This window comes from Aquarana catesbeiana, linkage group LG04 (assembly GCF_042186555.1).
Source record: "Aquarana catesbeiana isolate 2022-GZ linkage group LG04, ASM4218655v1, whole genome shotgun sequence".
NCBI classification, from domain to species: Eukaryota; Metazoa; Chordata; class Amphibia; order Anura; family Ranidae; genus Aquarana; species Aquarana catesbeiana.
Window position 1 is genome coordinate 634813700 of NC_133327.1, and position 23666 is coordinate 634837365.

A 23666-nucleotide genomic window follows, 5' to 3' on the forward strand; every position below is an offset into this window, starting at 1 on the left:
TGCGTCTTTGTACTTTGTACTTTTGTCCGACGGACTTGTGTACACTAGCTCGGAAAATCCGATAACACACGTTTGTCCGCAGAAAGTGTTAAAGCCTGCCATCCATCATTGGTCCGCGGAAAATTCTTATATTGATTAGAGCATTAGGATTGTATGCGCAGGGGCATTTTTGGTTATCTGCACCATTTTGACCCTTCTTGAAACCCTCTGTATAAACCCATCACTAACCCTCCCTGTAACCCTAAAAACTTACTGTCACACTAACCTAACCAGCAACTCTCGCATGAAAGTATATGTAAACCCATCACTAAAATCACAGTCTAAAAAGTTCTAAAATGTGTAAAGCATATGTGGACTCTCACCGTGTAACAACCCATTCAGTTTAAAATAGAAATGAAAGGCAACACTTTTGTGTATTCAGTTACATATTTAGTCAGGTTGAAAAAAGACACAAGTCCATCTAGCTCAACAAACAAAAATACAATCCCATATACACAATCCTTCACCCAGAGTTGATCCATAGGAAGGAAAAAAAGAAAAACCCAGAAAAAGCCAGACAACTGACCACACTGAGATGGATGTGCTCTCATGCCTAGTATGGCAAAGGGGAAGCAGGGGAACTGGTAGGAATACTAGGTGTTTCACATAAAGGAAGCAATGCAAAGGGAAAGGGATACTTTTTAACACAATTACATGGTACAACTGACACCTATCAGGAATATGAAATGTTGGGGTAACATTCTTTGATATAACTTGGAAAGTTGATTTCAGTGTTTATAAATATGCATTTTTATAACTTTAGGTTCTTCCTATTAATGGGCGACAGCTCTCTCCTAATTGTTTTCATCACTAGACATGTACAATTTGTGTTGGAATCTCAGAATCAAAATAGTAATGAATTTCAACATATCCAAAATAAATTATAACAAAACTACAAATTCATTCTTATTCATTTATTTCTTTCGGGTGACATGATGCGATAAGTTGGGCCTTATGTTAATGTTTTAGGCATCTAAAATACGGTAACATAATGAAATATCCAAATTGATTCGGATCCATTTCAATTTTATGTTGCATTAACATTTTCATTATTATAAAAAATGAACTACATATGAAAAGAAAATATATTGCAATAAATACAGTAAGATATAAAAGTGAAATAAGATGATGAATCCTACTTATTGTGTTTGGGTTGGATGGAGGTGGATCCATCAGAACATAACAAATGAATTTGAAATTAATTTATTTCAATTAGTTATGTTATGATTCAGAGATTCTGATGGATTCACCTCCATCCAACCCAAACAGAGTGCATAAGTAATCTCCTGAAATAAAGACTTCAAACAAATATAACCAATCTTACGAAATAGCTTCGGAAATACGAATTGATTTGGAACAACTATATGAATTGAATCCGAATTTATGAAACAAATTCTCAAAATGATTCATTCTAACATAACAATTATGACAAAACAAAATTATTAACTTAACAAACGAATAGCAACAGTTCCCCATAAATGTTTACTTTACAAAATAAGGTCCATTAGCATGGACCATAGGGTGAGTACATGGATTGAAAACTGGCTACAAGGGCGAGTTCAGAGGGTGGTGATAAATGGGGAATACTCGGAATGGTCAGGAGTGGATAGTGGGGTTCCCCAGGGTTCTGTGCTGGGACCATTCCTATTTAATTTGCTGGACCCGGAGGATGGGGTAAACAGTTCAATCTCTGTATTTGCGCACGATACTAAGCTAAGCAGGGCAATAACTTCACTGCAGGATGTGGAAACCTTGCAAAAAGATCTGAACAAATAATGGGGTGGGCAACTACATGGCAAATGAGGTTTAATGTAGCAAAATGTAAAATAATGCATTTGGGTGGCAAAAATATGAATGCAATCTATACACTGGGGGAGAAACTCTGGGGGAATCTAGGATGGAAAAGGACCTGGGGGTTCTAGTAGATGATAGGCTCAGCAATGGCATGCAATGCCAAGATGCTGCTAACAAAGCAAACAGAATATTGGCATGTATTAAAAAGGGGCTCTACAAGACTCTGGTCTGAGTTTAACAAGACACGTGACCACACATTAAAATTAGAAGAAAAGTGGTTTAAAGGGGAGTTCCGCCGAAAAAAAAATAAATAAAAGTCAACAGCTACAAATACTGCAGCTGCTGTCTTTTAATAATCGGACACTTACCTGTCCCACGGTCCAGCGATGCAGGAGAACGAAGCCCGCTCATCTCCCCCTCCTCTCTGCAGCGCCGGCATTGTCACTGTGGACGCCTGGCTGTGACTTCACAGCTGGGCACGCGCTGCGCATGCACGAGCCGCGCTTCATGCTGTGACTGGCTGGGCAATCATCTGGGACCTGTGACGTGTCCCAGATGATTGCTGAGAGGGAGGGGGGAGAGGTGAACTTTCTTCCAGTGCCAGGTGCCTCGGGAGGAAGTGGGAACTGAAACCCTCCAAAAAAAAAAATGACATGCCAAATGTGTCATGTCAGGGGGTCACCTACCCTTAAAGCGGAAGTTCCATTTTTGGGTGGAACTCCACTTTAACCTTAAACTACATAGAGGGTTCTTTACTATAAGAGCAGCCAGGATGTGGAATTCCCTTCCACAGGCGGTGGTCCCAGCGGGGAGCATCGATAGTTTCAAATACCTATTAGATAAGCACCTGAATGACCGCAGCATACAGGGATATACAATGTAATACTGACATATAATCACACGCATAGGTTGGATTTGATGGACTTGTGTCTTTTTCCAACCTCACCTACTATGAATATGAAACAATTTTTTTTTGCGTTGTGCACATTTCTACTCGTCACCCTGTAATATGGTCTCCTGATGGATAGGACAGTTGGTCATACCAACACAAATTGTGTAGGAATGGTCCACCATTGTGACTATTAGCCAGTCCAGAGTGATGATGTGCAGCCAGCACTGGAGCCAGTGTATATAGATAAGAAGTGATTAACTAAGAAAGACTAGAGGAGATTAGAGACACTGAAATAGAAAAAAGGTAAGAAGTGTATGTCATTAAAAAAAGGAAATTATTCATAATACAAAGTTCTTTAGCAAACTAAATGCCACCCAGTTAGGGTGTAAATATATATTTTTTTTCAAATTCTTTATTTAAAGAATAAAGTATCCATCAGAGCATGGTGTAAATATATTTTAACCTTCCCTGTAACTCTAAACTTAACATGTATCCTCCCTGACTAAGAGTTCCCCATTGTTTGTGTACTCTGGCCCACTCCAAAGACCAACTTTTTAGCAAAACTATTTTATCACTCCAACGGCGGAAATTCAGATGTGTTATACAGTATTTATCAGGGATACTGTGATATACAGGTACATTTTCATCAAAGCTGGAATTCCACACTGCCACTCTTCACCAAGCTCCGGTACTAAGGCAACTGGTTTATAATGCTGTAAACTGACTTGCAAAATTACCATAATGATTAATATTGCCAGGATTCTATAGAAAGAACCCAGTGGTGCCTATTTTGTTCTTGTTCTCAGTGAAGGATGGAAACATCTGGGTTCCCATTAAGAGCTGTGGGCTAATAAGATGCATTTGTGCACAGGAAGGAACACACGCTCCCGTGTTCCTACAAGGTCCAAAAGATAGAAACAATGCTCAATGAAAGTGGAACTAAAACCTTCAATCTGACAGTTCCCAAAACAGCCTCATTCAAGGCATGCTGTCAGTAATAACTGTCGCAGTTGCTTGTGCTCTCAAAGCATAGCTCCCAACTGTGCCTAATTTCTAGGGGCTGTCCATGATTTGGAGCAATGTCCCTCTGTCCCTCTTTCCTCCTCATTTGTACCTCATTTTGGTCTGATCTATATAGTTGTATATAAAATGCACTTTTTATCTTTCAAAAAGTGTTTCCCAGTGCTAAACCTTTCATCCAGTTTCTAAATTGCTGCATTTGCAAATTTCAAAAGTCAATATAAAGGAATAGTAGTGGTAAAAAAGAAAAGAAAAAGCACTTGTGGGGTTAACTTATCATTTTTTGTATAATTCTCCTTTAAGGAGGCGTGGCAGGGGGGTGTGTCCCATGCCTACATACTTTTGCTAATAGGTGTCCCTCGTTCCTATCTCAAAAAACTGGGAGGTATGGCAAAACCATAATGCCGCGTACACACGACCGGACTTTCCAGCGGAATGAACTCTGACGTTTTTTTCGACGGAGTTCCGACGGAGTTCCACTGAAACAGACTTGCCTACACATGATCACACCAAATTCCGATCGTTTATAACGTGATGACATATGACAGGACTAGAAAAAGGAAGTTCAATAGCCAGTAGCCAATAGCTGCCCTTGCCTCATTTTTGGTCTGTCGGAATAGCATACAGACGAACGGTTTTCCCGATAGGAATTGATTCCGTCGGAAAGATTTAAAACATGTTCTATTTCTAGGTCCATCAGAATTTTAAAAAGAAAAAGTCAGATGAAGCCCACACATGATCGAAATGTCTGATGGAATGATTTTAGATTAAAAATATATATATTATGTTCCTCTCACCGGTTTGTATGCCAGTACAGCACAGATGTGCTGATAGGAGGAATTACAGAATGCAGCAAGGGTGGGAAAAGGTTCTTGGCACGCCTGAAAAGTTAAATACCTGCAGCAGACCAGGAGTAGCAAAGCGGAGGAGTTTCAATATCCAGGCCACAAGAGAGGTAAGTATATTATGTTTTCTTTCACAGTCGGATGACAGGGTTACTTTACTTCCTAAGCAATGCATCATTGCCAGATTTTTTTAATAAATACATGGGAAGATTTTATATAATCATGTGTGTATTGTGTTGAATGGGTGGGTTTGACTGTTAAGCAAATAATTTTAGGTGTTTTTATTGTTTCCAAGTCCATGAATTTATAGCATTCTAATTATTTACATTCATAATTTTAAATTATTATATATATTAAAAGGTGTTCATTGTTAAATATGTGTTAAAGTAGTTGTAAACCCTGTTACATCACTTGTATCTATAGATAAGCCTAGAATAAGGATTACCTGTAGGTACTGTAAATATCACCTAAACCTGCACAGTTTAGAAGATATTTGTAATGAGCCCCTTGCTCGCTCGGTTCCACTCTCCCGACACTCCTCTGCTGCTATATAATCCGATTGCAGATCGCACCATCTGATTGCTCTGGGATTAGAACTACAGCTCTGTGCCGTTCTAGTCCAGTTGTGATAGCGCAGAACAAACACCAGGCAGGCTGTATGTAAGTTCAACCAGGAATGTCTTTTATTGCAAAATACAGGCTTTTATACACTAAAAGTGGAGGTGCAGACCTCCTGCTCATATTAACAATAATAACAATACAGCTGTAACCTAATTAACCTAATTAACATGAGCTAATTAACTAATCCCTTTAGACAGCCTAGATGACTCAGACATGACCGTTAGGCCAGACTGGCCGTCTTGTAGTTCAGAAAATCCAATCAACATTATCACAATCAACATAGACTCTTCTTCACACAATAGCAGAGTTAATTAACACAAATAACAATGGGGATCTAATGACTGTTAGATCCCATAGTAGACTTATTTACAATACACATTTTAGCAGAAAATAGACAGACAGGTGTTGGAATTTACATTAGCATCTCCTAACAGTATCTGTCCCAGCATTATGAATCAGCCACTATTCCAATATGGCAAATCCAGGGTCCCCAGGCATACAGCTCACAAAGAGCACCGTTCCCCCAAATGCAAGGGCGCCCGATCGATCGGCAAGAGGCTTGCATACAGTCCCCTCCAAAAGTCTCTTTCCCGGCTAGGTCTGTCACATTTCTCCCCTTTCGGCAGGAGACTAACACAGGAGGAGACCCCAGACGGGTTGACTCCAAAGTTAGTCAGTAGTTCCAGTCCTCTAATGCCTGTACCCACACAGTACCCCAAACAAATTGTTCCAAACAAAGCATTACTCACCCAGCCAACCTCTGCCTCTCTCAGAGAACATATGCGCCGCTGGGGAGAGGCCTGGACTGGCCCTTCTCCCTGGAGTCCTTTCTGCCGCTGGAGAGAAGACAGGGTGTCTGGGCTCACTCCGTCATGCTGTTGGGGATCTGGGCCAACTGCCCAGCATCCCTGGGTATACAGGTGGAGACTGAAGTCCCGTCCACCTTCACAGGACATCCATCCTCTGTTAGTTGAGGGCAGAGTCCAGCAGTACTCGGCCCTGTTGCCAGCCCTTCTGCTGGAAACCCCACACCATCTGCTCCGGCTAACTGTTGGGGAGGGACGACAAACACCTCCTCTCCCTTCTCCCCCTGTATCCTGATCTGTTGCTGGGAAGTGACCACCTCCTTCTCACCCTGAGCCTCCGGAACTGCCGCAGGTGTAGGGCAGAGATCTTGGACCCTCTGTCCGGTTGCCAGCGCTTCAGCTGGGGAAGTTCCTTGTGACTTCACAGATACTTCTGTTGGTGCTGGGCAGAGCATAGTGAAGTTTGGCCCTAATAACAGCTCCTCTTCTGCTGGAGGCTCACCAGGTTGTTCTTCGTCAGCAGAAAAGTCTATCAAATCCCCTGTCTCTGCAACTGGTGTCTGGGGATAAAGGTTCACCATCTCCTCTCCGTGGAACCCAGAAGATGCTATCAGTGCTGGGCAGAGCACAGTAAAGTTTGGCCCTAATAACAGCTCTTCTTCTGCTGGAGGCTCACCAGGTTGTTCTTCCTCAGCAGAAAAGTCTATCAAATCCCCTGTCTCTGCAACTGGTGTCTGGGGATAAAGGTTCACCATCTCCTCTCCGTGGAACCCAGAAGATGCTATCAGTGCTGGGCAGAGGTTAGCAGAGCTCTGCCCTGTTGTCAGCACTTCAGGTTTGGGGACGGCAATCTTCAGATTTTCCACTGCCGATTCTCTGGCATTCTGCTGGACAGGCACATTCCTCCATCCAAGATCATCCAATGCAGAAACAGGTTCATCAAGGTCAGTCAGCACTTGCTGCATCCACCATAAGACCTCCGCCTCGATAGCTGCGGGTGCAGGTTGGCAAAGCACACCGTTACTCTGCCACATTGTCAACTCTTCAGCCAGGATTTCAGAGTTGTCAACTGGTATTTCATGATAGTCCCAGGCAAAGGGAGCACCTAGAACTACAGCTCTGTGCCGTTCTAGTCCAGTTGTGATAGCTCAGAACAAACACCAGGCAGGCTGTATGTAAGTTCAACCAGGAATGTCTTTTATTGCAAAATACAGGCTTTTATACACTAAAAGTGGAGGTGCAGACCTCCTGCTCATATTACTCTAACAATACAGCTGTAACCTAATTAACCTAATTAACATGAGCTAATTAACTAATCCCTTTAGACAGCCTAGATGACTCAGACATGACCGTTAGGCCAGACTGGCCGTCTTGTAGTTCAGAAAATCCAATCAACATTATCACAATCAACATAGACTCTTCTTCACACAATAGCAGAGTTAATTAACACAAATAACAATGGGGATCTAATGACTGTTAGATCCCATAGTAGACTTATTTACAATACACATTTTAGCAGACAATAGACAGACAGGTGTTGGAATTTACATCAGCATCTCCTAACAGTATCTGTCCCAGCATTATGAATCAGCCACTATTCCAATATGGCAAATCCAGGGTCCCCAGGCATACAGCTCACAAAGAGCACCGTTCCCCCAAATGCAAGGGCCCCCGATCGATCGGCAAGAGGCTTGCATACAGTCCCCTCCAAAAGTCTCTTTCCTGGCTAGGTCTGTCACAATATTTACCATATACGCTTGCACCAACATCATCAGCGCATGAGCACTGAAGAAACGGCTTGATCGTGCCATTTCTAAAGGGGCTGTGCCTTGTCCGGTGGCTCCCGCGTGCACTGCACTAGAGTGACGTCATCGCGGCTCAGGCCAATCACAGCACCGGGGTCCGCAAACCGGGAAATTATTCCAAGAGACATGTCGCCGGTCACAGCGTTGTTTGGGAACCGCTGCAACAGCTTCAATCTAAGGTAAGTATTTCATAATGAGCTAGTATGAATGAGCTCCTCACGTGCACTGTTTGATAGTTTGTGGAAACAATCAATGGACAGCAAAAACTATACCAATGTCTTTTGAATCATTACAGTATTTCTTTGTATGCTCTTTGTTTTGCGTTCTGGACTACTTATGTATATTGCATCTTATTGTATTTGCCTCTTTTTCAACATATGCCCTTACTCTTTTGTAACTCTGTGTTTTGCCTAACTAGTAAAAATCTATAAAAATGATTAAACTAAAAAAAATACTCAGAATAAACTATTAACATGTTTGTTAACTGATCTCTCATAGCTGTTTATGTAGTTTTCCTAGTGCCACAGAAACATAGCACAACCAGGATGCAAAATATGAAAGTTATGGTAAAAATTACATTCTGGTAATGATAGGTCAACTTAACAGAAAATACGTTTGAGTGTTAACAAACATTAAAATGTGTACAGGATGTAAAACCAACATTTTTTTTTTTGTCTTTTTTTTTTTTTTAGTTTTGAATAGATTTGAGAACCTCTGTCAAGGTTTTTTTATTGCTATCTGTGTTCCTTCTGGGGAGTTTCACCTTCATTATTAGTCCAATGAGTTCAATACAAGATGTAATGGAAAATCTAAATGTTTAGAGCTGTCACAGTAATTGGAAGTGAGGAGAAATCTTGGTGAGAACCAGTGGCGGCTGGTGCTCAAATTTTTTTTTTGGGGGGGGGCAAACAAACAGAAAAATACTGAACCTCCCCCCCCAGCAATTGCATCCTTACTGTGCCCATCAAATGCAGCCACTTGTGCCCATCAAATGCAGCCACTGTGCCCGTCATATGCAGCCACTGTGCCCGTCAATTGCAGCCACTGTGCCCGTCAAATACAGCCACTTGTGCCCCGTCAAATGCAGCCACTGTGCCCATCAAATGCAGCCTCTGTGCCCATCAAATGCAGCCACTTGTGCCCAGTAAATGCAGCCACTGTGCCCAGTAAATGCAGCCACTTGTGCCCACCAAATGCAGCCACTTGTGCCCAGTAAATGCAGCCACTTGTGCCCAGTAAATGCAGCCACTTGTGCCCAGTAAATGCCAGTAAATGCAGCCACTTGTGCCCAGTAAATGCAGCCACTTGTGCCCAGTAAATGCAGCCACTGTGCCCAGTAAAAGCAGCCACTTGTGCCCAGTAAATGCAGCCAATGTGCCCAGAAAATGTAGCTACTTGTGCCCAGTAAATGCAGCCACTGTGCCCAGAAAATGCAGCCACTTGTGCCCAGTAAATGCAGCCAATGTGCCCAGTAAATGCAGCCACTTGTGCCCAGAAATGCAGCCATCACTTCTCTAAACCCCCTCCCCCCCCGCAGCCACTGTGCCCGTCATATGCAGCCAATGTGCCCATCAAATGCAGCCACTTGTGCCCATCAAATACAGCCACTTGTGGCTGTCAAATGCAGCCACTGTGCCCGTCAAATGCAGCCTCTGTGCCTATCAAATGCAGCCACTTGTGCCCAGTAAATGCAGCCACTTGTGCCCACCAAATGCAGCCACTTGTGCCCATTAAATGCAGCCACTTGTGCCCAGTAAATGAAGCCACTTGTGCCGAGTAAATGCCAGTAAATGCAGCCACTTGTGCCCAGTAAATGCAGCCACTTGTGCCCAGTAAATGCAGCCACTGTGCCCAGTAAAAGCAGCCACTTGTGCCCAGTAAATGCAGCCAATGTGCCCAGAAAATGCAGCTACTTGTGCCCAGTAAATGCAGCCACTGTGCCCGTCATATGCAGCCACTGTGTCCGTCAAATGCAGCCACTGTGCCCATCAAATACAGCCACTTGTGCCTGTCAAATGCAGCCACTGTGCCCATCAAATGCAGCCTCTGTGCCTAGTAAATGTAGCCACTGTGCCCAGTAAATGCAGCCACTTGTGCCCACCAAATGCAGCCACTTGTGCCCATTAAATGCAGCCACTTGTGCCCAGTAAATGCAGCCACTTGTGCCCAGTAAATGCAGCCACTGTGCCCAGAAAATGCAGCCACTTGTGCCCAGAAAATGCAGCCACTTGTGCCCATCAAATGTAGCCACTTGTGCCCAGTAAATGCAGCCACTTGTGCCCAGTAAATGCAGCCACTGTGCCCAGAAAATGCAGCCACTTGTGCCCAGTAAATGCAGCCATCACTTCACTAAACCCCCTCCCCCCCGGCCAGTCCGGCGGCACTTACCACTCCTCTCCTGAAGTGACGGGGCTCTCCTCAGCAGCTCAGCGGCTCTCCTCTTCGGCAGCTCTCCTCCTCAGCGGCTCAGTGGCTTTCCTCCTCGGTGGCTCAGCGGCTCGGCGGCTCTTCTTCTTGGCGGCTCAGCGGCTCTCTTCCTCCTCAGCGTGTCCTCTTCCACCAAAGCATTAGGCATCCAATAGGATCGCCTAATGCTTTGGCCAATCAGGAGACAGGTCTCACTGACCTGCCTACTGATTGGCAAGGAGGAACGTTGGTGTGAAAATAGTGAAAATTAATTTGCCTTGCCACACAACAGGATGGGATCGGGACGCAGTACTCTGCGCCCCGAGCCCACCCTATTTTGAAGCCTATTAGAGCCTCAGGCTCTAATCACATTCTTCAAAATACACACCCCCCACCTATCCCCGCCATAGTAATTCATGTGTCCGGCACATTAATAGGGAGGGCGGCGGAGGTGTCGGGGGGGAGGCGCCCGTGCGCCCACAATGCATGGGCCGCCACTGGTGACAACTGTCTAAAAGGGGATATCCTCTTGCTTTGGAGAGCTCTTTCTTTACTTTCTATTGCATTTCTAGGACAAGAAGTAAAGGAAAATCTCCTTGATTTGACATGCAGCAATAAAATAAAAAAAACACACACACACACACTACTAATTCTAACTAAACATTTTTAAAAAGTTTGGGTTCAACAAATACACTATTTTACCAAAAGTATTAGGAGGCCTGCTTTTACACGCACATTAACTTTAATAGCATCCCAGTCTTAGTCCGTAGGGTTCAATATTGAGTTGGCCCACCCTTTGCAGCTCCTCTGGGAAGGCTGTCCACAAGGTTTAGGAGTGTGTCTATGGGAATGTTTGACCATTCTTCCAGAAGCGCATTTGTAAGGTCAGGCACTGATGTTGGAGAGAAGGCCTGGCTCGCAGTCTCCGCTCTAATTCATCCCAAAGGTTTTCTGTCGGGTTGAGGTCAGGGCTCTCTGCAGGCCAGTCAAGTTCCTTCACACCAAACTCGCTCATCCATATCATTATGGACCTTGCTTTGTGCACTGGTGCACAGTTATGCTGGAACAGGAAGGGACCATCCCCAAACTGTTCCCACAAAGTTAGGAGCATGAAATTGTCCAAAATGTATTGGTATGCTAACACCTTAATGCCGCGTACACACGGTCGGACTTTTCGTCTACAAAAGTCCAACGGACGCTGACGGACTAAAGCTGGCTGGTAATCCGATCGTGTGTGGGCTTCTCCGGACTTTCAACGGACTTTTTTAGCCTCAAATCCGTCGGACTTTAGATTTGAAACATGCTTCAAATCTTTACGTCGTAACTACGACGGACCCCGAAATCCGCTCGTCTGTGTGCTAGTCCGACGGACAAAAATCCACGCTAGGGCAGCTATTGGCTACTGGCTATGAACTTCCTTATTTTAGTCCGTTGTACGTCATCACGTACGAATCCGTCGGACTTTTGTGTGGTCGTGTGTAGGCAAGTCCGTTCGTTAGAAAGTCTGCCGCAAGTCCGCCGAAAGTCCGCCGGAAGTCTGTCGGACAGGCTGTCGGACTTTTGTAGCTGAAAAGTCCGACCGTGTGTACGCGGCATTAGAGTTCTCTTCACTGGAACTAAGAGGCCAAGCCCAACCCCTGAAAAACAACCCCACACCATAAACCCCCCTCCACCAAATGATTTGGACCAGTGCACAAAGCAAGGTCCATAAAGACATGGATGAGCGAGTCTGGGGTGGAGGAATTTGACTGGCATACACAGAGTCCTGACCTCAACTCGATAGAAAACCTTTAGGATGAATTAGAGCGGAGACTGCAAGCCAGGCCTTCTCCTTCATATCAGTGCCTGACCTCACAAATGTACTTCTGGAAGAATAGTCGAAAAATACTCCCATAGACACACTCCTAAACCTTGTGAACAGCCTTCCCAAAAGAGTTGAAGCTGTTATACCTGCAAAGAGTGGGCCAACTCAATATTGAACCCTACAGACTAAGACTGGGATGCCATTAAAGTTCATGTGTGTGTAAAGGCAGGCGACCCAATACTTTTGGTAATATAGTGTATGTTTGCTGCAGTACTAGTTTAACCTTTTTTTAAAAAATTGAGGGCTAGCAAATTGAACTTAGAAAATATACGACCTTTAGTTTCCATTACCTGCCTTGTGCTTATAAACCTCTTTATCTTCCTATTGTAGGTGTCAGCCATGCTCATGCAATACAGCTGGGGCGGTTAATGGTAGCTGCCACTCTATAAGTGGTCAGTGTTTCTGCAAACAGTTTGTAAGAGGCATCACTTGTGATGAATGTATAGAAGGTGCAACTAGCCTGGATGTGAATAACCCATATGGATGCAGTGCAAGTAAGTAAGCTCCTCTTCACAGACCATGTTATGTTAAAAGCTAACACAATGAAGCTCAATTTTTTTTGTACCAAAATCTGAAATTAATGGCATCAAACTGTGAAAAACAAAACAACAATTTTGAAAAAAAAACATATTTTTTAACTTTCCGCAATAAAACATATCCAATAAAAAAATTTAAAAAATCTAATTTCTTCATCAATTTTTGGTAAAAATTTATACCAATAAGCGTATATTGATTGGTTTGGGCAAAAGTTATTGCGTCTACAAACTATGGAATATTTTTATGGCATTTTTATTTATTTATTTTTTTCTATTAGAAATGGCGACGATCAGAGATTTTTAGCAGGACTGCGACATTGCGCGGACAAATCAGACACCTTATGCCCCGTACACGCGGTCGGATTTTCCAACGGAAAATGTGTGATAGGACCTTGTTGTCGGAAATTCCGACCGTGTGTGGGCTCCATCACACATTTTCCATCGGATTTTCCGACACACAAAGTTTGAGAGCAAGATATAAAATTTTCCGACAACAAAATCCGTTGTCGGAAATTCCGATCGTGTGTACACAAATCCAATGCACAAAGTGCCATGCATGCTCAGAATAAATAAAGAGATGAAAGCTATTGGCTACTGCCCCGTTTATAGTCCCGACGTACGTGTTTTACGTCACCGCGTTCAGAATGATCAGATTTTCTGACAACTTTGTGTGACCGTGTGTATGCAAGACAAGTTTGAGCCAACATCAGGCAGAAAAAATCCTAGGATTTTGTTGTCAGAATGTCGGATCAATGTCCGACCGTGTGTATGGGGCATAACTGACACTTTTTACACTTTTTTTGGGAGCCAGTGACAATATTACAGTGAACAGTGCTAAAAATATGCACTGTCACTGTACTATTGTCACTGGCAGGGAAGGGGTTAACACCAGGGGCAATCAAAGAGTTAAGTGTGTCCCTAGGGGATGCTTTCTAACTGTGTGGGAGATGGACTGACTGGATGAACATAGAGATCCGTGTTCCTGCTTAGCAGGAACACAAGGTCACTGCGTTCTTCCCTGTCAGAATAGGGATCTGCCTTGTTTATATAGGCAGATCCCCATTCTGCCTCTCTTTGGAGCGATCGCGGGTGTCCGGCGTACATCACATCCGCCAGACCCACTGATTGGCTCCACCAACAGGTATGTGGTTTTGCGCAATTGAGTCGACCTGCCACAGTATATGTACTGCGGCCGGTTGGCACGTGGTTAATTTTTATTTTTTTCTACACACATTTTTTTTTTGTTTATCTCTGCAAGGACAGAGAAATATACATTGTAGCTATCTAGTCCATTCACAGAGACAGAAAACAGGTAGGTGGGCTTCACAGTACTGATCACTGTGATAGCCAATCAGAGCGATCAGGTGACCCGGAATCAGATGTTTTAGGTCCTGATCATTGGAGCGGGGCCCGGGGCTCTCAGTGAGACCCCAGGCTCTGTGCTGGGAGCACGGCATGCGGTGCACTCCCAGCACAAAAGGAGGTATGCAAATATGCGGCTCCCACAGAGAAAAGCTCAGTCCAGTTGGGCCGCATATTTGCGTACGGTCGGCGTAAAGGGGTTAATTATAAATGTGATAGACACATCTTGTTTGCAATTTGGATCTTCTCCATAATATTGTATGATGATGGGAAAATCCTCTTCAAAAATAGGCAAATTGGGCAACTCCTCTTTGAAAAAGATAGACAACTAGGGGAGAAGGAGGGAGGGAAATCTTCTTTGAAAACGATATCTGAATACTGTAAAATATAGACAGATAAATGTCATTTGCTGTGCAAATTGCACGTTAAAAATCCTTTATAAATAATCCCCTTAGATATTAGACCCCAGAGTTTTCAGATAACAAGCAGAATTCTTATATAACAAAGCTGAGAATCTTCACTCAATACATCAACTGAAAATGAATTTCAATTATCCAGTCACGTTTTCAATTATCCAGTCATGTAAAAAGCAAGTTCTTGTTTATTTAAAGCCGAAGTTTAGTAAACAAAAAACAAATATATATATATATATATATATATATTCACCAATTATAATTAACCAGAATGTAATTTTACTGAGACTGGCATAAACAGTAGTTACAATAACCACACCGTCACACAAACGTAATATGACAATGCGATAAGTATTCACAAATTATTAATATGTAAAGATTTTCTTGAATGACTCTTTCAGGCGTGTCTCCAAGTGGGACTAATGTTCAGAGTGACAACGCCTTGACACTGGGCACCTTCCCACTTCCAGCATGCTGCACTAAGCACATTAATACAAGGTTAGCAAACACAACACAGTACAGTTTGCTGAAGAGCTCCCCCTGGGGTATGATGTGGTCCTTCGTTACTGTAACTGAACACAAGGCCTCTCAGTGAAAGTTGTAGTCTCTGGTCTTCTGTCTTCTGCTAGCTATTATACTACAGTATTTGTAATCCAAGGGTTTAACAAGTAAAGAAGTAACATAAGCTGATGATTTAGAACAGTCCCTGTGGTGCACACACTTATAACTGCCTCCGGTATAGTTATCGCTGAGCCGCCACAGTGTCAGCTCTTAATAAAGTATAGGCTTGAGGCCTGCTTGAACTCAGTCTATTTGAGAGAGACCCCTCTACGGAACTGCAGGTCTCAGCAACACTGTGGTATGAGTCTAAGTGTGTTAAGTGCGTTAAATAACTTCTGGGCGTCCGCCCTCTCACCACACCAGGCCTGGAAAATTGGAAGCCTCCGCTCCGCGTCTCTGAGTCCTGCTGCCGGTATAGTTCCGTCACGCTGCTCCGCAAGATGACTGGGACCCTCAAATGGCTCCGTCAGGTGTCTCTGGATCCTTCCCGATCAGATCACACTGTTTCTCCAGCACACTGGGATAGGGCAGAGTCCATGGTTTTCTCCGCTCCGCAGATGCAGGCCGCGCTCTTCGGGACACCCCCACAGATCCCTGCAGGCAGGCCATGTGTCCTAGCAAGAAGAGAAATAAAATTCTGGGCCTTTTATTACCTACCCAGCATGCAGTTCAGTCACTCAGTGTTCATGGGTAGGTGAGTGAGCATTGTGGGTAGATGAGTCCTTTAACTAAGTAAATAATTAAGTCGCTTCCTGCTTAGCTGTTATGTGAAGGTTAAACAAGTCTTAGTCACATTATATACCACTGGAGGGAGCCAAATACCAATCTATTAGCATTGTCTACCATTTAACATTACATGGCAAAAATGCCAGAGCTACATATATATCATTTTTTTTCCAGGGCTGCCCAGTCCTCTTCCTGCTGCTAAACTTCCGGCACTGTGGGAGTTAATAGTTTCATGGCCCAGGCTCAGCTGCACTAAAGATGATCTAACAAGGACACGCCCCCTCCTACCCTCTCCTCCTTTGAGAAAAGTTCTTTCACTGATTACACTGCCTGTAACATGATCTGTGAATGGTGGAGAGAATCCTGTGACCAATCAGACCCTTCACCATTCACAGATCATGTTACAGGCAGTGTAATCAATAAAATAATGTTTCTCATTAAAGGAGAGGGCAGGAGGAGGTGTGTCCCTGATGAATCATCTTTAGTACATCTAAGAGACCTGAAGCTGTTACCTCTCACAGCATTGGTCAGCAAGTTCAGAGACAGGAAGAGGACTGGGCAGTAGGGATGAGCCGAACACCCCCCCCCCCCCCCGGTTCGGTTTGCACCTGAACATGCAAACAGGCAAAAAGTTCTAGCAAACATGCAAACCCTATTAAAGTCTATGGGGCATGAACATGAAAAATCAAAAGTCCTCGTTTTAAAGGCTTATATGCAAGTTATTGCCATAAAAAGTGTTTGGTGACCAGGGTACTGCCCTAGGGGACATGTATCAATGCAAAAAAAAGTTTTAAAACAACCGTTTTTTTAGGAGCAGTGATTTTTAATAATGTTTAAAGTGAAACAATAAAGATAAAATATTCCTTTAAATATCATGTTGGGGGGTCACCTTAGTCTGCCTGTAAAGTGGCACATCTGTGCAAAGTTTAGAACAGTGCCGCATCAAAATTACATTTCTAAAGGAAAAAATTGAATGTAAACTTGCTCGCGGCTGTAATGTATTGCCGGCTTCCAGCAATATACAGAAGATGAAAAATCAAGGAAAAAATTGGCGTGGGTTCCCCCCTTCAGGTCTGGTATGGATTTTAAGGGGAACTCTATGCCATAATTTTAAAATTAATTGGCGTGGGTTCCCCCCAAAATCCATACCAGACCCTTATCCAAGCACGCAGCCTGGGGGACTGGCCACAGGCCACATGCCCTCAACATGGGGAGGGTGCTTTCGGGTCAGCCCCAAAGCACCTTATCCCCATGTTGATGGGAACAAGGGCCTCAACCCTGGCCATTGGTTGTCGGGGTCTGCGGGTGGGGGGCTTATCGTAATCTAGATCCCCCTTTAACAAGGCGGCCCCCAAATCCCGCCCCCCTCCTATATGAATGGGTATGGGGTACATTGTACCCCTACCCATTCACCAAAAAAGTGTCAAAAAGTAAAAACCACAATAGACAGTTCTTGGCAATTTCTGTATTAAAAAATAAAAATGTACATCCATCGTCAATCAAGCCGTCTGACGGACCTGAAAAATAGAAACCCCCCAAAAAAACTCTGCCTCCATGGGAGGCCTTCCAGTGACTGCTGTCTTTTGGCTTTGACAGCTGTTTTATAGGCAAGGGCAGGGCCACCCGCTGACGTAACCGGATGACCCCGCCCCCTCTGACATCACACGACATCACGTGACATCAGAAGGGGCGGGGTCACTCAGTTATGTCACCGGGTGGCCCCGCCCTTTAACAGCTGTCACAGCCAAGAGACAGCAGTCGTTGGGAGGCCTCCCATCGAGGCGGAGCGTTTTAATTTTTTTTTACAGGTCTGTCGGGCGGTGTGATTGAAGACGGGACACTTTTTTTTTCTTTTTTCATTTTACATTTTGGCGTGGAGTTCCCCTTAAAATCTATGCCAGGCCCAAAGGGCCTGTTATGGATTTTGGGGGGCCTACGCTGTTTTTTAAAAAAATTTTGGCGTGGAGTTCCCCTTATATATTATAAATCTATATCAGAACCAAAGGGCCTGGCATGGATTTTGGGGGGACCCCATGACTTTTTTTCTTAATTCTGTCATAGGGTTCCCTTTAACCACTTCAATGCACTGTATTATATACTCTGCACTGACTGCACTGTGTATATATATATATATATATATATATATATATACTAGACTGCCTGCACTGTATATATCTGTATATATAGTCTGCACTGAATGCACTGTACACAGTATATAGTCTACACTGAATGCACTGTATCTATCTATCTATCTATCTATCTATCTATATATATATATATATATATATATATATATATATATACACACACATACATAATACTACACGGTATATATATATTAATACATTGCATTATATATATATATATATATATATATATATATATATATATATATATATATATATATATACTAAACTGCCTGCACGCCACTAACTAACCTGCCTAATCTAGCTCAGTATAACACTACATACGGCTGCCGTTGTGGTGTGAGCCTTATATAGCGTGGGGCATGGACTTAGCCCCCTGAGCCATGATTGGCCAAAGGCACCCTGCCTTTGGCCAATCATGGCTCTCACAGAGTGCTGTGATTGGCCAAAGCATGCAGGTCAGGTGCATGCTTTGGCCAATCAGCAGCCGTCAATGCACTGCGATCTCGCAGTGCATTATGGGGCACTCCGCGGCTCTCTAATTTGCTGCGAATGCCCCATATGTTCGATTCGTTTGTGAACAAACGAACACCCGATGTTCGAGTCGAACTTACGTTCGATTCGAACATCAGTACCATCCTTACAGGGCAACTCTGCAGTGAAGTTTTCCACAGAATCCAGCAGCCTGCACATTGTGGAACATACTTCATTACGAGTAAGTAATGTTACTAAAGCTGTAGAGAATTAATTTTTTTAAGTTAAATTTCACCTATAATTCATCTGTACGTGCAAATTCAAATGGGTATTCAAAGTAAACATGGATACAGTTTACTGAGTAATGATTCTCAACCCCTTTATCCATTTGCTGACCATGTAACTTACATATACGGCGACAAATTGGCACTACTGCTCCGGATCACGTACCTAGTACGTAATCCGACACTTCCGGGTCTGGCACCATTGGCGGCCCACTCCCACTGTGATTATACACAGCTGGAGAAGATTGGTGGGTAACGTGGTCTCAATACCCACCAATCCTTCGGTACAGAGGGAGAACAAAGCAGATCGCCGTCCTGTCAGTACAGAAGGCACGGATTCTGTGTCCCATGGATCCAGCAAGGACACGGATCCATGCCTTCCCCTAGTAATAGCGCCTCCCCCGCAGTAAGAAAACACCAGCTAGGCACATATTTAACCCTTTAATCGCCCCGATGTTAACCCCTTCCCCCCCAGTGTCATTAGTACAGCGACAGTGCATATTTTTAGCACTGATCACTGTATTAGGCTGGATTCACACCTATGCATTTTTAGTGCTTTTTGCATTTTGCAGATTTGCACTACAGTCCATTTAACATGGTTTCCTATGGAACACGTTTGGTAGTACAAATCTGCAAAATGCAAAAAGCACTAAAAATGCATAGGTGTGAATCCAGCCTTAGTGTCACTGGTCCCCAAAAATTGTCAGTTAGTGTGCGATTTGTCTGCTGTCATATCACAGTCCCTTTATAAGTTGCAGATTGCCACCATTGCTAGTAAAAAAAAAAAAAAAAAAAAAATATCCCATAGTTTGTAGACGCTATAAACAAACCAATCAAAATACACTTATTGGGATTTTTTACCAGAAAATATGTAACAGAATACATATTGTTTATTTTCAATTATTTGTATTAAGATATTTTTAACATAAAAACATTCCATAGCATTTAATTTCAAAACCTTATATATAAACACGCATAACATACACACTGTATATATAAAACAAAATACATAATCACCACAATCGACATAGCTCATGGCTCAATCTAGTACCTTCCAAATATATATATATATATATATATATATATATATATATATATATATTAAGTATTTTCCACAGTCTCCCCCTCTCCCCCTGAGGAAAAGAAAGAAAAAAAAATAAAATCCATAATTAATAGTGAAATGTAACCCTTTACCCTTTCCCTTTACTTTAGTGACCCTCCATCACTTATTCCCGATTGTATTTATCATTTATCCTGTACTATAACCCTAATATCCTTTCCCAAACCTATAATGTTTATTTTGAAGAGGAGAGAGTCGCAACTCTCTACCAACATTATATTATTCCTTAGTGAGAGAGAAAAAAAAAAAAAAAAAAAAAGCTAAATAGAAAGTTAATGTGACAACCTTCCAAACTTTATGGTGTAATATACCCCATGTCCTTTCCCTAAATTTTTTTTGACCCTCTTTCCCAGACTACTTATTCCCGATCATAATTATCCTTAATCCCATACTATATCCCTAATATATATGTATGTGGTACTATAGCTTTCCCAAACCTATTATGTTTATTTCAGAATACATATTGACCTAAATTGATGAAGAAATTAGATTTTTTAAATTGTTTTATTGGATATGTTTTATAGCAGAAAGTAAAAAAAAAAAGTTATTATTTTTTTTTAAATTGTTGGTCTTTTTTTGTTTATAGCGCAAAAAATAAAAACCGCAGAGGTGATAACACCAAAATAAATCTCTATTTGTGGGAAAAAAGGTCATACAATTTATTTGGGTACAGCATTGCACCACCGCGCAATTGTCAGTTAAAATAATGCAGTGCCGTATCGCAAAAAATGGTCTGGTCATGAAGGGGGGTAAATCTTCCGGAGGTCAAGTGGTTAGTTAAGTGGTTAGTTAATACACCCCAAAAACTCAGTTCCAAAAGTATAGCTCTAAATTCCGATGTATCTTACAGCTCTGAGATCATTTCTGAGAATTCCAAGATAATATTTAAAGCATTTGTCTCGCTGTGACTTACTTTTGTTAAGCTGTGTTTTTTTGAGTCATTTGATCACCTTCAAGCATAATGGACTAACTGAGCTAGGAATTTTTTTTTTGCACAGTGCTGTATATGTATAGATTTAATTTTACAACATTGCACAATGAAAAATAAATCATATTTCTTGATATTTGTGTTTGATTCATGTACAGCTCCATCTCAGCAGCCTCCTCCTAGAGGCCAAATCCTCAACAGCACCGCAATTATTCTTACATGGAATCCACCAGATTCCCCCAACAGCAACCACATTCACTATGTTCTTTATAGAGATGATCTGGAGATCCATCAGACTGCTGACTATTATCCATATAGTGAGTATTTGTCTTTTTCTTTTTATTCTTAGCTAATTTGATTCAAGTATGTATTCTTCACTCAAAAAAGTTCCTTCTATTGCTCTCAGCTTCCTCCAAATAACAAAATTCCTTTTTATCGCTCTTGTGATCCAACCTCCTGTTAGAGGGTGGCTATGTTTGTTCTCCATGTATGCAGGGGCGTGTCTGCTGTGAGGCAAACAAGGCATTTGCCTGGGGTGGCATCATATGATGTCCTCCTAGGATTGTGCCTCACGTCACCCCAGGGGCCTCCCTTCAGGGTGACCTCAAACCCACTGTGTCCACAAGACATGGCTGATGACAGATCACTGTACCGGCCTGTTACCAGTACCATGTGATTGCTGGGGCCAATCACAGCAGATCACATGACAATTGTACACAATGAATGGCTTTTTTTCATGCCTTTCATTGTGTACTATTGTGATGAGCTCTGTGATTGGCCACAATGATCACATGGTACAGACAGGGCCAATCACAGTCCATCTGTATCATGTGATTAGTTGTGGCCGATCACAGCTAATCTCAATAGTAAACACTGATTTAATAGTTTTCATTCAGAAAAAAAATGGTTGCTTATAACTAAAATTCACAGTTATAAGCAAAAAAAATGTAAAATCCCTATCACCTCCCCAAAGTAGTACAGTGTTACTATGGTAATACTGTATTGCTCTGGTCACTTTATGTAAAAAAAAAGGAGAAAAATGTAATCAATAGGAAAAAACATATTTTTTAAAAAATTAAAAAACTCTACATTTTTTTTTACATGCTGTCACCAGTCAGTGTCCCTGATCACCGTCAGACCAGTTATATGATGACGCTGTACTGCACTGGTGTCAGTATGTACATTTTTTTTAATTGTTTAAAAAAAACATTTTGTTTTTAATGACTTTATTTTCTGAACAATTGTGACAAAAAAAATTACAACTTCAAAAAAACTTGCCATGCCTCTTACTAAATACCTTTCGACTGGCTACTTTCCAAAAAAGGGGCAATTTGGGGGATATTTGTACTGCCCCATTTTCGGGCCTCAAGAAAGGAGATCTTTCCGTCAGTACATCACGATGGATCAATTTTCGATATATACTATAGTTTGAGGACTCTATAACTTTCCTACAGACTAAATAATATACACTGATTTGGGTTATTTTCCCCAAAGAAATGTAGCAGAATACATTTCGGCCTACATTTATGAAGAAAGATGATTTATTTGCAAAATGTTATAACAGAAACAAAAAAACAAGTTTTTTTTTTTTTTAAATCGCTTATTTAGCAAAGTAAAAAAACAAAAAAAACAAAGGTATTACCATTAAAAGAAAGCTCTACGTGTGTGAAAAGAATGATAAAAATGTCATATAAGTACAGTGTTGCATGACCATGCAATTGTCATTGTGTGACAGCGCTGAAAGCTGAACATTGGCCTGGGCAGGAAGGAGGTAAATGTGCCGGTATTGAATCGGTTAAGGATTGGTAAGCTGTAATATATTATATTTTGGTTTTTTGGTTTTAGATACACTTTGGCCCTTTGCACATGAGGCAGTTTAGCCGCTGTGTGTCCCTTCTGGCATTTTAGAGTGCCCTGCAGGGACAAGTGCCACGTCCAGCCTTACTGCCGGTGTTCCGTCAGAATTGGCGACCCGTCAGGGTGACGGAAGTGACGTGCCGTCAGCTGTGTATGCATCCACTGCTACCAGGTGTGCAAATATGACAAAACACCTGCAGTCAGAAAAAGGCGGCAGCAGACATCTTACTACTTCAAGCTACATCTTGAATTTAAGAATAATTTTAGCAATAAAGTGAGCGTATATAAATAAATATAGTATGTTGACATCTGTGATGCTGTTTGGATGTTAGATTTTGAAAGAAGTTGGACGCCAGCAGTAGGAAGGTAGCAGAGGCCATGTTGGTACACCACGCACTGCTCAGGGCTAAACCTTTAGGCTTTCAAAATTAAACATGCAAACAGCATCACAGATGTCAATATACTATATTTATTTATATATGCTCACTTTATTGCTAAAATTACTCTGAAATTTAAGACGTAACTGGGTGTAGTAAGATGTCCTCTGCCTTCTTCTGACTGCGGGTGTTCTGTCAGATTAGCAAACCTGGTAGCGGTGGCACGCCTGCCCAGCTGAAGGAACGTCACTTCTATTACCTAATCTGACAGGTCACCAAGTCTGACAGAACACCTGCAGTCTGCATTCTAGGCATTCACAGCTTCCAGCTCTGTCCAGCTGCAGCCTGTCATACACTATGACAAGCTGCAGGCAACGGGGCTAGATGCTGTCTGTAGCTGTCCCTCCCAGAAGCACTAAAATGCCTAGATCTGGGTTTCTATACCAGGGTTCCTCCAGAGGTTACACTGTAAATGAATGAAGAGAGGGTGCACCAACCTTGCACATTACCCAAGTAATATTTATTAAAATCAAAAAGAAAGAAACATACTCACAAACAAGTGGATAGTAAAACCATATCAGAGTCCACAATGGACAAAAAGCAACCAAGTCACCAGGACCGTGTCCAACACGCCGGAGGACCTTCCAGATGGCTAATGCGTTTCGAGGGGGAATCCCCTCTTCCTCAGAGGAAGGAACCCAGAGGTTGCTAGGGGTTCCTTGAGCAATGAGCAGTTTCTGCCTCTCAGAGTTCCCACTGACACCATTGATCTTTTTCGCTTTGATCTGC

General features: G+C 42.5%; 1 protein-coding gene across 1 annotated transcript in view; it reads left to right on the forward strand.

Moving 5' to 3' along the window:
- The window catches only part of USH2A (usherin), a 1400924-nt gene that overhangs the window by 326376 nt on the left and 1050882 nt on the right, over positions 1 to 23666 (forward strand). Inside the window, exons 15-16 of the mRNA XM_073628975.1 lie at positions 12423 to 12586; positions 20802 to 20960. Coding sequence (XP_073485076.1) covers positions 12423 to 12586; positions 20802 to 20960 — 323 coding nt within the window. The remainder of the gene's footprint in view (positions 1 to 12422; positions 12587 to 20801; positions 20961 to 23666) is intronic.